Source organism: Rhinopithecus bieti, unplaced genomic scaffold, assembly GCF_001698545.2.
Source record: "Rhinopithecus bieti isolate Rb0 unplaced genomic scaffold, ASM169854v2 scaffold_43749, whole genome shotgun sequence".
Lineage (NCBI taxonomy): Eukaryota > Metazoa > Chordata > Mammalia > Primates > Cercopithecidae > Rhinopithecus > Rhinopithecus bieti.
In genome coordinates this window covers 310,316-325,195 of record NW_016818380.1, presented here as the reverse complement: position 1 = coordinate 325,195, position 14,880 = coordinate 310,316, and the positions used below count along the sequence as shown (strand labels likewise).

Below are 14,880 nucleotides of genomic sequence, written 5' to 3'. Positions count from 1 at the left end.
AAAAAAAAAAAAAAAAAAAAAAGAACTCAGTTGCTAAATAGCCCCAGGTATTAGCTGGAAACCCATTGGTTCCTCGAAGGGGAGGCCTGTAGATGTGCCCCCGTGTGGAGTCTGCAAGGGCCTCCCCACTCACCTTCCGCACCCAGTCGGGCATGACATGGGTGCTGGGTGAGCGGTGGTGTGTGTTGATGACGATGACGGTGATGATGATGGAGGCAATGACGAACACCATGGTGAACAGCATGTATTTTCCAATCAAGGGTACAGCACTGGATGTGGAGGGGATCAGCTCCACGATGACCAGAAGGAACACAGTCAAAGACAGTAAGACAGAGATGCTCAGAGTCATCTTCTCCCCTGGAAAGACAAAAAAAAAAAAAAAAATCCCACAACCACCTATCTGGGTTGGGCTGCAGTGTTCCTCCCACCCCACCATTTCTATGTGGAAGTCCTGAGTCCTGGGACCTCAGAATGTGACTCTATTTGAAGACAGTTACTTTAAGGAGGTAATTAAATGAAAATGACGTGATATGGGGTAGTGAGCAATCAAGTATGACCGGTGTCCTTATTAGGAGAGGAATTAGGACACAGATGCGTGGATGGAAGGCCATGGGACACAGGAAGAAGATGGCCATTACAAACCACGGAGAGAGGCCTCACAAGAAACCAACTCTGCTGGCACCTTGATCTTGGAATTCTAGTCTCCAGAACTGTGAGAAATTACATTTCTGTTATCTAAGCCTCCCAGTCTGTGGTGTTTTGTGTGGCAGCCCAAGCAAACTCATTCACTGAAACCCAAGGGTAAGAGGAATGTGACCGACATGTTCTCAAAGCATTATGCTGGGAAATCTCAAAGTATTTTTTTCTGCAGAATTTCCTGTGTAACCTCCATACCTTAACTTTTCTGACAGCAGCCAGTGGCAAGCATTTCCATTAGAGGCTGCCAAGCAGAAAATGGAACAATATTTCATCTCATGCTCCAGATTTCTGATCCTTGGTGGAACCCAGGAAACTGAAAGGAGTTCTGGGTGGAAAAGCTGGACTCGGTGTGGCATTTCCCTCCTGCAGCAGGATGCATTAAACCTCATAAAAGTGAACCACCCCTGGCCTACTTATTACCCAGCAGATGAATGGGCAGCCTGGAAGTACATGTTTCTTTCTGTTATTAAGGGAGCAAGCTGTAAGACCAAAACCCAAGAAAAGGACAAAATCTGAAAGGCTAAGGAGTTCTCCTTGGCATCCTGAGTGATCTTCTGATACAGTGGTTTCACACCACTCACTGTCTCATTTTCATGTAAGAGGAAGTTTGTCTTCTCATTTATTTCTTGTTTTGTTTGTTTTGTTTTGCATACTAATGGAGCAGGGATTTCCCCAACCCCTACCTTTTTTCTGCAGACCCTTTGATCTCAGGAGGGTTTTGGCTGGGCAAACTTGGCAGCAGGAGGGTCAGGGGCCGAATGGCACTGAGGTATTTTTGTGAGGCTTGATCTCACAAATGAATATTTGTTGAACAAATATTCATTGAGTAAATGAAAAATCTTTTACTAGATGCAGCAGAGAAGCTCTGGGAGGGACTTTCTCTGGGCTGGCCTTGCTGTTGGTGCTGCTGGAAACCCTTGTGTTACCCTGCTTTCAATGATGAAGCTTTCCCCTACTGGCTGCTTCCAGATTCTAGAATATGTATAGAAGATGTATGTATGTATAGGATACAGCGTGGATGCGAACAAGAAATTGTCAATTCTACCTGGTGGGTAGGAAAACCTTTCCAAGTGAAAAAGAAGACAATTACAAATACAAAATATTTGTTCGCTTGCATAAAATTTCTTGATTAATAATAATTATAATAATAATAGCCAACATTTATCATCAAGCATAATCTTTGTCCTAAGTGCTTTTCTTTTTACTTTCTTTCTTTCTTTCTTTCTTTTTTTTTTGTGACGGAGTCTCACTCTGTTGCCCAGGCTGGAGTTCAGCAGTGCCATCTCGGCTCACTGCAACCTCCGCCTCCAGGGTTCAAGCGATTCTCCTGCCTCAGCCTGCCAAGTAACTGGGATTACAGGCATGTGCCACCACACCTGGCTAATTGTTTGTATTTTTAATAGAGATGGGGTTTCACCATGTTGGCCAGGCTGGTCTCAAACTCCTGACCTCAAGTGATCCATCCGCCTCAGCCTCCCAAAGTGCTGGGATTACAGGTGTGAGCCACTGCATCTGGCCCCTAAGTGCTTTTCAAGTGCAAATCATTTAATGTTTATAGAGACTCTTGTTAGTTCCTATAACGCCCTGACAGTGTTTTTATTTATTTATTTATTTATTTATTTATATATTTTTTTTATTTTTCAAGACGGAGTCTCGCTCTGTCGCCCAGGCTGGAGCGCAGTGGTCGGATCTCAGCTCACTGCAAGCTCCGCCTCCCGGGTTTACACCATTCTCCTGCCTCAGCCTCCCGAGTAGCTGGGACTATAGGTGTCCGCCACCTCGCCCGGCTAGTTTTTTGTATTTTTTAGTAGAGACGGGGTTTCACTGTGTTAGCCAGGATGGTCTTGATCTCCTGACCTCGTGATCCGCCTGTCTCGGCCTCCCAAAGTGCTGGGATTACAGGCTTGAGCCACCGCGCCCGGCCAGTGTTTTATTTTAAAAGTTTCACTTGAGGGCCTGGTGCAGTGGCTCACGCTTGTAATCCTAACACCTTGGGAGGCCAAGGCAAGGGGGGATCACTTGAGGTCAGGAGTTTGAGACTAGCCTGGGCAACATAGCAAGACTCCATCTCTATTTATTTATTTATTTTAATGTAAAAAGTTGCATTTGATTAGAAAGTGGAAAAAATTGTGTTTGCGATAATTTGTTTAAAAACGAGTGCAGGGCAGGCACAGTGGCTCACACCTGTAATCCCAGCACTTTGGGAGGCCGAGGTGGGCAGATCATTTGAGCCCAGGAGTTCAAGACTGGCCTCGGCAACATGGTGCAACGCCGTTTCTACAAAAAATACAAAAATTAGCCAAGTGTGATGCCCTTAGTCCCAGCAACTCAGGGGGCTGAGGTGAAAGGATCACTTGGGCTTACGAGGTTGAGGCTGCAGTGAGCCGTGATCACGCCACTGTACTCCAGCCTGGGCAACAGAGTGAGACCCAGTCTCAAAACAAAAACAAAAACAAAGCCCCGAATGCAGTCACTGGAACATGCACTCTGTGGGGTGAGGCACTTTCTGTCTTATTCTCTACGGTCTGTCTGCCACATAATATTTGTTCAACAAATATTCATTGAGTAAATGAATAATCTTTTTTCCTAGTTGGCAGGTTGGATTTAAAGTTTGTGGGCGTTTTTTAAAGTCATTTTGACAAAAATTGCTACCTGTCATAAGCTTGAGGTCTCTCTGTAGCATCTTTCTTTTTTCCAAACTTGTCTGCCGTAAATTGTTTATGAATAGTGACTTGCTGCCAGGCAGATGGGTACCTTTTCCTCCTTTCTGGTAGGTTGTTGTTGTTTGATAAAATTATGTCAAAGATATGATTACTCAGTAGGAGGTGAGTAAGTTGTCTAGGCTGATATGTGAGAAAGAATAGCCACTTGGGAAGTAAGGTCTTGTGTGTGAAGATGCCGCCATCTGGAAATAGATTCTGCATATCTCTATATGCAGAATTTTCAAGTGGTGAGCAGCGGGTAAAGCATCAAGACCAGGATTAGTCAGTATATAGAAAGTAACTTCATCGTGGAAGTGGCATGAGAAGTGTCGGGGATCACACGCCTTACCCAGCACATTTCTGGGCACACAGTTGGTATTCAGCAAATAGGTATTGGTGGTTAATGTACTTTAACCAGCCTGAGCTACAACGTGCATCTTGAGGGTCATGTTCAACTCCCTGCCGCTCTGGATGTCTGCCCCAGCTGTGAGCTCCACTCACAGTGACTCTCACCACTGCACACACCCACTCAGCAAATGCACCCTCCTAATGATGATGGTTCGGGTCGATCTGCCTGTTTGTTAGCACATGATTATTTCTGGCTTTCCCCAAAATAGCAGCACGAGACCCATCAGCGTCAGCAGCAGCCGTCATGGCAACCGCACCCACCTGAGTCTGTGGGCAGGTAGAATACCAGGCCAGTTAAGAAGGAGAAGAGCAGGCAGGGGATGATGACATTGACGATGAAGTAGAGGGGCAGGCGCTGCATGACGAAGTGGTAGGTGATGTCCAGGTAGGGGGTGTTGGGGCAGCAGGAATAGAACACCCAGTGCTTCCAGCCTCGGGACTCCTTGATCACCCACTCTCCGCTTTCCATGAAGTTGCTCAGGTCTGGCTGATCGCTTTCCTGAGAAAGGAAATGAGGTTTCGAAATCCCAGGTGGGTCACCCTAATGAGGGGCAGCATTTTGTAATCAGCAGTGACAAGGCCACAGATTCCAGCTCTGTGGGTCACACACCCATGAGGGACTCTGGGGCACTACTGCTTTGAGGTCTTAGATTCCTTTCCTATAACATAAGGGGGTTTGGGCTAGTAGCATTCTCCATTTTGGCTACACATTCAAGTCACCTGGGAGCTTTAAAACATATTGATGCCCTACGGCCAGCCCAGGCCCATTACATCAAAATTCTTGAGACTGAGCCTGGGCGTAACAAATTAATTTAAGCTCCCATTTTGTTCTCCCTTGCCAAACAACTCGAACCATCAACCTGGATGATTCCTAAGTTCTAACTGGTACTGAGAGCTTATGATTTTCCAAGGAAAAGTTGGAGACCCGAATCACACTTTTCCTGAAACCACCCTTATCATATGTGGCCACCACCTACCGGGTTGATGGCCACAACAGAGCCGTCATAGGTCCAGGTACCCAGCTTCATGCTGCAGTTCTGTTCATCAAAGGGAAAGTGGGTGACGATGATCTCACAGTAGCTTTTAAAGATGGCTGGAGGTGTCCATGTGATGTGGCCAGTGTGGTCCAGGAGCACTTTGGTGAACTTGACAATAGCAAAGTCACCATCTGCACTACAATTGGGATAAAAGGAAAATGGCTCCAAGTGACAGATGAGTGTTCCATTTTGCTTGGGAATGTTAACAGGAGACAGCTGTTAATTATTCAGGTGCTAATTATAGAAGCTCTCTTTCGGGCAGTGTCACTTCTTATCTATTGCAATGTTTCCCAAATTTAATAATAAGGATCACTGGGGTGCTTGTTAAAAATACAGAGTCCTGCACACCCTCTAAGTAAACCCTGAATCTGAGTATCTGGGAAAGAATGTGGGAACCCACAGTTTTAAAGAAATAACAGGTAACGTGGGTCCACTGCATCCCAGATTATTTTTCCAGCCCTCAGGAGTATTCGTAATGTTAATCTTCATCTGTTGCCTCCCTGATGTACTGTGTTGGGTAAAAAAAAACAGGAATTTTACATAAAAGCCCCTCCAGGGCTCGTTACTGTGACAAGCAGGTTAGGGAAGGGGCCTCCTACTACTTTTGTTATTTTGTTGTTGTTGTTGTTGTTGAGACAGAATCTCGCTTTGTTGCCCAGGCTGGAGTGCAATGGTGCAATCTTGGCTCACAGCAACCTCCACCTCCTGGGTGCAAGCAATTCTCCTGCCTCAGCCTCCCAGGTAGCTGAGATTATAGGCGCCTGCCACCACACCTGGCTAATTTTTTGTATTTTTACTAGATACTGGGTTTCACCATGTTGACCAGGCTGGCCCTGAATTCCTGACCTCAAGTGATCCGCCTGCCTTGGCCTCTGAAAGTGCTAGGATTACAGGAGTGAGCCACTGTGCCTGACTGGCCTACTGCTTTTTAAAGAACGATTTAGAACTCTCTGGAGTGGAGTCACAAACTCAGATACCTTCAGGGCCAGACAGGTGAGGAATGAGTGCAGGGTGACACTGCTGAACAGACTGCCCCTCTCTCCTGTCAGGAAGATGCCAGCTTGCAGTGTTCCCTGATGTGCTCATGTGGGAATGAAGGCCCAATCTTGCCAGATTTGGATTCTTCCTCAGAAGCTGGAAACCTAGTTTTTTTTTTTTTTTTTTTTTTTTTGTGAGACAGAGTCTCACTCTGTCACCCAGGCTGGAGTGCAGTGGCGTGATCTCGGCTCACTGCAAGCTCCACCTCCCGGGTTCCCGCCATTTTCCTGCCTCAGCCCCCCAGAGTTTAAGGTTGCAATGAGCTATGATCACACCACAACACTCCAGCCTGAGCAACTGAGGAGAGACCTTGTCTCAAAAAAAATTCTGGAAGTTTCAATGTTGGATTTTTCTAGAGAGGCTAAAAAATAGATTTTAATGTGATATTTCTTGGTTTTCAAATGTCGGCAGTGATTTATTATTTTTAAAAATACAGACACCATGGGCGGTTCTAAGAAAACAAAATAAGCCACTTCTGCTGGCCTTATTCAGTGGACAACTTACTCTTTCCGTAAACAACAGTCTGTGTTCAAGTGATTTAGCAGAGGGCAGGGTGTTAGAATAGGTGTTGAATGGGCGGGATGGAGTCTGTCTCAGTGGGATTTCAGGGACATCATGGCATATGTTGGTCCCTCATGTCATAAATCAAGAGGTTTTCTTCCCATTGGTTTTTCCTTGGGACTGAAGTGGGCTCTTTACCTGGAAAACTGTGTGGCATTGGACCCACCCAAAGCAGCCCCAAAGGGTAGAGTCATAGGATTGTCTTAGTCTCTCCCAATAAGCAAATAAAAGAGAGTTCTCTCCTCACCAGGGTGTTCCTGAGTGAGTTTGGCAAAAGAACCAAAGGATTTTACTTGCTCTTCTCAGATTCCTACTGAAAAAGAAACTGAAAGATATTTTATCAGCCCATTTGTCCAAAAAGGTTACACAAATGATCGAATAATTTGGCTCAAACTTGAACCCCAAGTATAATTGGACAACTTGTCCAATGTGGCAGAAAATCGAAGCTTGAAAGGGCCTGCCTTAAAGGGTATCATTTTCATCCACTAGCCCTGTCACCTTCCCTGAGTCTGCTAGGACACACAGCTTGTGGACCCCCAACACATGTTGTATAATGTCAGATCATAAATCCTCCGGGCCGGTGTCGCATGCTCCTGCCGGGGAAGGATGCTTTTTGAAAACGAGCATTTCCTGACAAATGAAGGGCGTATGCTAATGAACGTGTCATTAGACTAGAACGTCTTGAATAATATTATAATTTCACAACATGCAGTCTGTCATGGGGCCCAGTGGACGGGCAGTGAAGGCATCCCAGGCCAACAGCAGCAGTGGGTGTCAGGAAGGCATTCAGGATGTGATGAGTAACAACCCCAGTAGGCTCAGAAATATTTGGTAGGGAGGACACTGGTTTCCAAGGAACTCAGCGATAGGGCATTTGGGTGCCTTGGAAAGTTGCCACACGTGCTTCAGGGGCTCTCAGGGATCAAATGTCCCCCACGCTCAGCCTGGATTCAATTTGGCGGCAGTAATCCTTTCTCTTTAAGTCATGAGACACCGTATGGCATCCCTAGCCCATCAACTTGGCTCTTGGTTTAGAGTGATTTTTTTTTTAATTTTCTAGAGACGTTGTCTTGCTATGTTGCCCAGGCTGATCTCAAACTCCTGGCCTCAAGCAATCCTCCCACCTTGGCCTCCCAAAGTGCTGAGTTTATAGGTGTGAGCCACCATCCTGGGTGATTTAATATTAGCAGTGTTGAGAAGCATTCCGAGCACGCAGCCCTTCCATTAGGGCACTTTACTCCACCTGCCCCAGGAGCGCCCTCCACTGCCCATGCAGTTTGCTCACTTGTTATAGAGAACAAGGTCTGGGCGCCAGATCTTTTCTGAAGGAATGTGAATTTTTTTCACACCGCCATAGTCATCTGGATTCCATTTTAGGTTGTAATCCACCCATTGCTAGAAACAAAGACATACAACTAATTAAAAAGTCAAAACAGGAGATTATTAGATTTATTTTTAAAATCTAAGATTATCAAGAGCCCTGATGTGCATGGGAATTCAGTATTGACAGAAATTGTGCTTCCATAAGAAAAGCTGGATTCAGAATTCAGCTTTCACTTCAGTAAATAAGAACAGCAAACAGCACTGATGACGTGCTCACACTGTTTCAACCACCTTACCTATATTAACTCACTTAGTCCTCACAACAATCCCATGAGGGGAGGGTGATTACTGACTTCATTCTACAGATGAGAAAACAAAGGAACCCCCCAAGTCACACAGCTGGGAGGTGGCAGATCTACCATGTCACCCTGTCCAGGAAAGGAGAAAGATCCTAGTGTGAACATTTTCCTCAAGCAGGCAGCATCATTTTTAAAAAGTACCATATATTTTTCTACATTATAAAAGTAATGGCTGGGGGGGTGGCTCATGCCTGTAATCCCAGCACTTTGGGAGGCTGAGGCGGGTGGATCACCTGAGGTCAGGAGTTCGAGACCAGCCTGGCCAACATGGTGAAACCTCATCTCTACTAAAAATACAAAAATTGGCCAGACGTGGTGGTGGACACCTGTAATCCCATCTACTTGGGAGGCTGAAGCAGGAGAATTGCTTGAACCTGGGAGGCAGAGGTTGCGATGAGCCGAGATCGTGCCATTGCACTCCACCCTGGGCGACAGAGTGACACTCTGTCTCAAAAGAAAAGTAATACAGGTTGAGGATCCCAAATCTGCAATCTGAAATGCTCCAAAATCCAAAACTTTTTGAGCACCAACATGACACTCAAGGAAATGTTCATTGCAGAATTTTGAATTTCAGATTTTCAGATTTGGGATGTTTAACTGGTGAGTATATGCAAATATTTCAAAATTAAAAAAAAATCCAAAATCTGAAACACTTCTGGTCCCAAGCATTTTGGGAAAGGGGTACTCCACCTCTACGTGCCCATTGCAGCAAAGCTGGAAAGCACAATGCTATGGGTTCAGTTGTGTCCCCCTAAAATTCATGCTGAAGCCCTAACTCCCAGTATTTCAGAATGTGACCTAATTTGGAGATAGGTTCTTTACAGAGGTAATTATGTTAAAATGAAGTCATTAAAATAGACTCGCATTCAATATGACTGGTGTCTTCATAGAAAGGGGGAATTTAAAGATATAGATATATGTATTTAAATATACATATATATCATACGTATATGTATCACATACGCAAGAAGAACGCCACCTGAACATGAAGACAGTCATCTACAAGCTGAGGAGAGAGGCCTAGGACAGATTCTTCCTCACAGCCCTCAGAAGGGACCAACCCTGCCAATACCTAGACTTTGGACTTCTATCTTCCAGAACTATGAGATGATAAATTTCTGTTGTTTAAGCCACCCAGTTATGGCAGCCCTAGCAAACTAATACACACAGAAAAGCCCTAAAGTTTAAAATAAAATTAAAAAAAAAAAGCAAAACCGAAACCAAACAGGATCCATGCTTTTACCATCTCAAAATATCTACTTTCAACATTTTGGTATATATCCCTGTTACCCAGATTGATTTCCTCTGGGCCCAGGTTTAATTTCAAGTGAATCAAAGTGACATATATGCGATTATCTGTCTAAGTTACCTGTTTCAGACGCACATTGGTTGTCACGATCTGATTTACTTCATCCTGGAAAAATAATAAGGCATTTTTGGGGGGGAGAGAGGGGAGCCAGGGGAGGAAACCCAGGGGTGAGAGGTCTGGGTGTGTGGGCAGCCCCCAGTGCTCTTGTCTCACCACATTGATGAGCTGTATCAGCTGCAGGCCCACGGTGACCTCCACGACCTGGTGGTGGTCTTCCACTGGCCGCACCACGCTGCTGTAGTCTTTAAATAGCTTTGCCACCAAACGAGTCTCATGTTCGGAGCCCAGGACGAGGCCAGCTGAGACAGCAGATGACACCCACACTGTCAGATTCTGCTCCCCACCCTCCAAACACATGAACATGTGTGCCTTCTAATGGAAGGCACACAGCCCTCCTTGTTGAAAGGCTCCCAAATGCAGCTGTTATTGCCTTAAGTTTTTTTCCAATTACATTGCTGGTGCAGTCCCTTACCCGGTGATAGTGGGGTATGCCAGATAATCACAACACTTGTACTTTGGACAGGTGACAATCCTTAATACAGCCTGGCTGAATCAAGTTTGCCAGGTACACACACACACACATACACACACAGGCACAGGCACACACACACATGAAAAAAAGCCCACAAAAAAGCCAATCTCAGTGTTTCAGAGCAGTGTAATGAAATCTTGGACTGGCTGCGTCAGATCTCATGATGCCATGAACAGCCAAAATTGATGCTGGTTCAAACCCTCTAGAGTGGCCATAATTAACAAGTGGAAAATAACTAGGGTTGGGAAGGTTGCAGAGAAACTGGAACCTCATATGTTGCTGGTGGGAATGTAAAATGGCAGTTCCTCAACAAGTTAAACACAGTTACCATACCATCCAGCAATTCCACTCCTGGGTCCATACCCAAAAGAAGAGCAGCATTATTTACCATAGCCAAAGGGTGAAAACTCAAGTGTCCATCAACAGGTAAATGGATGGACAAATTATGATATACATATGAACTATTATTCAGACATGAAAAAGGAATAAAGGAATGATGTACTGACACATGCTACAACATGGATGGAGCTTGGAAACATTTTGCTAAGTGAAAGAAGCCAGACATAATGTGGCAAATATTGTATGATTTCATCTACATGAAGTATCCAGAATAGGTAAATCCATACAGAGAGAAAGCAGAGCAGGAGTTACCAGGGACTGAGGGGAGAGAAGGATGGGGTGAGACTCCTTAATGTGCATGATGTTTCCCTTTGGGGTGATGAAAACGTTCTGAAAATAGATAGTGGTGATGGTCATATAACATGTGAATGTACTTAATGCCACTGAATTGTATACTTTAAAGTAGTTAAAATGGTAAATTTTATGAAATGGGTATTTTACCACGATTTTTAAAAATACCACTGCTGGCAGGTACACATCCTAGTTAAGTTGTTAAAGTAGAGTGAAAACTGTGCTTTGTTGACCTGGGTTTGGGGCTCCTAGTTGGAACATGAGCGATTCCAAGGAATCTTTACTCCATTTCCTTCAGGATAGAGAGCAATATCATCTAATACTCTCAGAACCCACGGCCCCCTTTTCTATCTACAGCTCTTTTCAATCTTCATCAGCCTCAGATGAAGCAGGCGGGCAGACATCCTCACCTGAGATTCAGGGAGGTTGGACCACTTGTCCAAGGTCATGTGACCAGTAAGGGCAAAGCTCAGATTAGAATCCTGTCATTCTGCCCTGAGCTCCTGCACTAACTCTTGATACTAACAGTGTGTTGTGAGCTGTCCTGGAAACTCACAACTGCAAGTGCCACTATTCCTAGGAGAAAATGTGTTCCAAATCCCAAGTGTCTTATGAAGGATCTTTGTAACACAAGCCTTCCGTGCGTTGGGGACTGTGTGTTCAGAGCTGGGAGAGGAAGTAGACACATGATCCATTTGCCTTCATTCACGTAACCAGATCTCCCCTTTCCGCAAGTTACTGCTGAGGCTGCAGTGCAGTAGCACAATCACAGCTCACTGCCGCCTCGACCTCCCAGGCTCAAGCAATCCTCCCACCTCAGCCTCCCCCAACCAAGTAGCTGGGACCCCATCTCTATAAAAAATACAAAAATTACCTGGGCGTGCACCACCACACCCAGCTAATTTTTGTATTTTTTGTAGAGACGGGGTTTTGCCACGTTGTTCAGGCTGGTCTCAAACTCCTGAGCTCAAGCCATCCACCCACCTTGTCCTCCCAAAGTGCTGGGATTACAGGCAAGAGCCACCTCACGTGGCTAGTTTCACAAATTTTCTGAACCCAAAATGTTCCAAGGGCACTCAGTGTCCAACCATGCAGAGATTTCACATGACATTTCCCCAAAACCACCTGCATCTGAGGACTCTTGAAGGGAATATGTTGTTTGAAGATCCAGTTTTTGCAACCACCCCATTGAGCCCCTGGGACTTGATAATCCTTCTGTCCTCCATGCATTTTCTATCCTGGGCCTCATCCCTCCCACGGTGGGGTTGCAGACTGGAATGGATTACTGAGCGCCTTGGCCACTGAATTTGAAGCTGTTGCTTTGGCCTTGCCTTGGGCTGCTTATTTTTAAATGACTGTTCACTCCAGTTTGACAGGAAGAACATATTAGAAAGCAGAGGATAGAGCAGATGGTCAGCATTATGTAGCAGGAGGACTACACAGAGCAACCCTATGGCCCACTGAGAAGAAGGGGAGGATGACAGAAGCAGGCATAATTAGCATTTCAGCGACAGTCACCTCCTCCTCTCCCACTCTAGCCAATAACAAGGTGCCTGTTCCTTCCATAAGGAATTTGTAAGGAAGGAGGGCTTCATTTCTTAGATTGGTTCACTGGTATTCTTTTCTTTTTTCCTCCCCAAAGCAGGGTAGAGTGATAGAAAACTCACAGGACTCAAAGTCAGAACTCTATGATTCCCTTCCCAACTCCAATATGGCCTGGAGAGTTGGATTAGTTCTTCACGGATTCAGTGAATCACAGTAAATACTTTTGTAAAAAGGTAGGGCATAAATAAACAAATATGCAGATTAAATATTAAATAATGTCAAATCTCCCTTTTTAGCAAGAATATATTTGTAATCTTTATTCAGATGATGGTAACATTAATTTATTCATGAACTATTTATTGAGCATTTACTGTAAGCAAAGCATTGTTCTGGGAGATTTGAGATATTCAAAAGTGAATCCTTCTTCCTACCCTCATGGAGATTGACATTTGTCATTTACGTAAATAACTGTGAACAAGTTGGAAAGTGATATGCCATAAGAAAGATGGCAATGAAGTGCTTGGGATTCCAGAGACAAAGAGAAGAAAAAGTTGAAGTGAAAAGTGCTGTATAAATAGAACAGAGATCATGCTGTGTTAAGCTAACACAGTAAAAGAGTCCCTGATATAAATGACAATTTTGTCCACAAAGTACTGACTCTAAGAAGGGAAACTCAACCACAATTTGAAAGTGTTCCTTTTGTACCACACTGGTTCAATTTGTATTTGTCTGTAGGAAATAGCTCCCTGGGCTGGTCAAAACAAAGTCTGAACTGTTACTAGTCCTTATTAGATCATTATTATCTTAGATCATTATTATCTTAGATCACTATTATCTTAACCTGATGCTGTATCTCTTGCTACCTTTGGCTAGTTCAGGCTGTGTTTTCTGACTGAATGTAATAAACCGAGTCTCCAACTGACCACATTCCAAAATGTATAAATTAAGTGACCTTGGGCAGGTCAGCTTTAGCTTCATTGTAATAAAAAATTGAGGATGTTGGACTGCCTGATCTAGCTCTAAATTTCTATAAAACACCCATGGAAATCAATGCCAGCAAACTCAAGATTTGCCCTAAATACATATCACATACTTCTTTAATAGCTAATCATGCATTTTTGGTTAGCAATAACCAAAATCCTAAGAGCTCTCTTAAGGATTTTTACATTAAAGCATATCATTTAAGAATTTTTCAGTGAGTGTCGTTTTGCACACACACACACACACACACACACACACACACACACACACCCCAAGTCAGCTTTGATTGGACAGAGTCCAAATCCCACAGGATATAATTTATCTGAGTTTAGGCTCTTTAACTCAACTCTGCTATTGAAAAAAATTAATAATAAAGCTTTTGCCTCTTGCCCAGAAAGCCTGTGTTTTTCAGAGCAATATTGGAAATGAAAAATCACAGGATGTCAGCCACCTTGTTTCTCAGTTGGGATGATATCACCGGTCAACTTTTATGTGAAGCAATCAGCAAACAATCTCCTGTTTCCCTCTAGCGGAAGTCTGGGATTCAGGACAGTGTTTCAGCTGCTGTGTTAGGACACGTTCCAGTGTAGAATGCAGGTCAAATGCTGTGCAAGGTTTTATAGTTTCAATTCAAACCCAAACCTATATATAGTAACATCCTTTAAAAAAAAAAAAAAGTAGATAGGAATGCATTCATATGGAATTTCTTTTTTACTTCACAAATTCAAAAAAATTACAAAATACTTCTGTCTCTGTGGAGAGAGTTTAGTTATGATTATTAACTGGTTTCTATCTCCAGCACATGTAGCTGTCAATCAGTCCTCTTTATTATTAGAATTCTCCTGGGGCAGTAAAAGGACTTGTTAATTCCATTGTTTGTGATTATAAGGCACTGTTCTAAGTCTCTGTCGTTGTTTAAATATGAACCCCAGGACACTACCATGGTCCACAAGTGGTCCAGGTCCTACAAGTGGTGCAGAGTGTTCAGAGGGATGAGTTGGCTGCCAGGCATGATGGAGGGAGAGACGTGCGTGTGTACCTTGAAGTCTTTGATTAGGCAGTTTCTATTTTAATTAGATAACGCAAACTAAAAATCTTTATCCAAAAACTCAGTCAAGCTAACATCAGGAAGAAATTGACAGAGCAGCCTCTGGTTGGGGAGGATCTGCCGTTTTGTGGTCTCATCAAAGAAGCAAGACTTTGATTTGGGGGCCTCCAGGACTTTAGCCTCAAAGGAGAGCCCTCCCCCATCCCCTGACCCCAGCACTTACCTGAGCAAAGGCTAAAGAGTAGGAGGAGAGGCCAGGGCTCCATGGGCCACCGGAGCTGGTGTGGACTAGGGCAGAGTGGTGGCCTGTACTTCTCACTGGCACTCTGACTGGGTGCTTGGCTGCTGGAGGGTTTGGAAAGCAAGTCGGCTCACTAGAGCTATTGTTTTACACCACCTGTTTGCGGGAGCGACAGCTGGGCTGCCCTCAGCCCTGGAGCCCAGGGAGTTACTGGCACTGTACACCACTACAAATGTGCCTCGCTTTACACAATTGCTTACCCTTGACAAGCTGAGTATGAACTGCGTTATATTTTAAATGCACCAGGAGTCAGATCTTAATGGAAAAAAAAAATGTATAGAAAGGAA

General features: G+C 44.3%; 1 protein-coding gene across 1 annotated transcript in view; it reads right to left on the bottom strand.

Moving 5' to 3' along the window:
- Positions 1-14,652, bottom strand: part of CHRNA1 (cholinergic receptor nicotinic alpha 1 subunit) — a 17,147-nt gene extending 2,495 nt beyond the window's left edge. The window contains 7 exon segments of the mRNA XM_017856956.1: positions 134-357; positions 4,071-4,308; positions 4,787-4,982; positions 7,731-7,840; positions 9,497-9,541; positions 9,650-9,795; positions 14,516-14,652. Coding sequence (XP_017712445.1) covers positions 134-357; positions 4,071-4,308; positions 4,787-4,982; positions 7,731-7,840; positions 9,497-9,541; positions 9,650-9,795; positions 14,516-14,558 — 1,002 coding nt within the window. The 5' untranslated portion in view covers positions 14,559-14,652.
- Between the last annotated feature and the right edge of the window lie 228 nt (positions 14,653-14,880).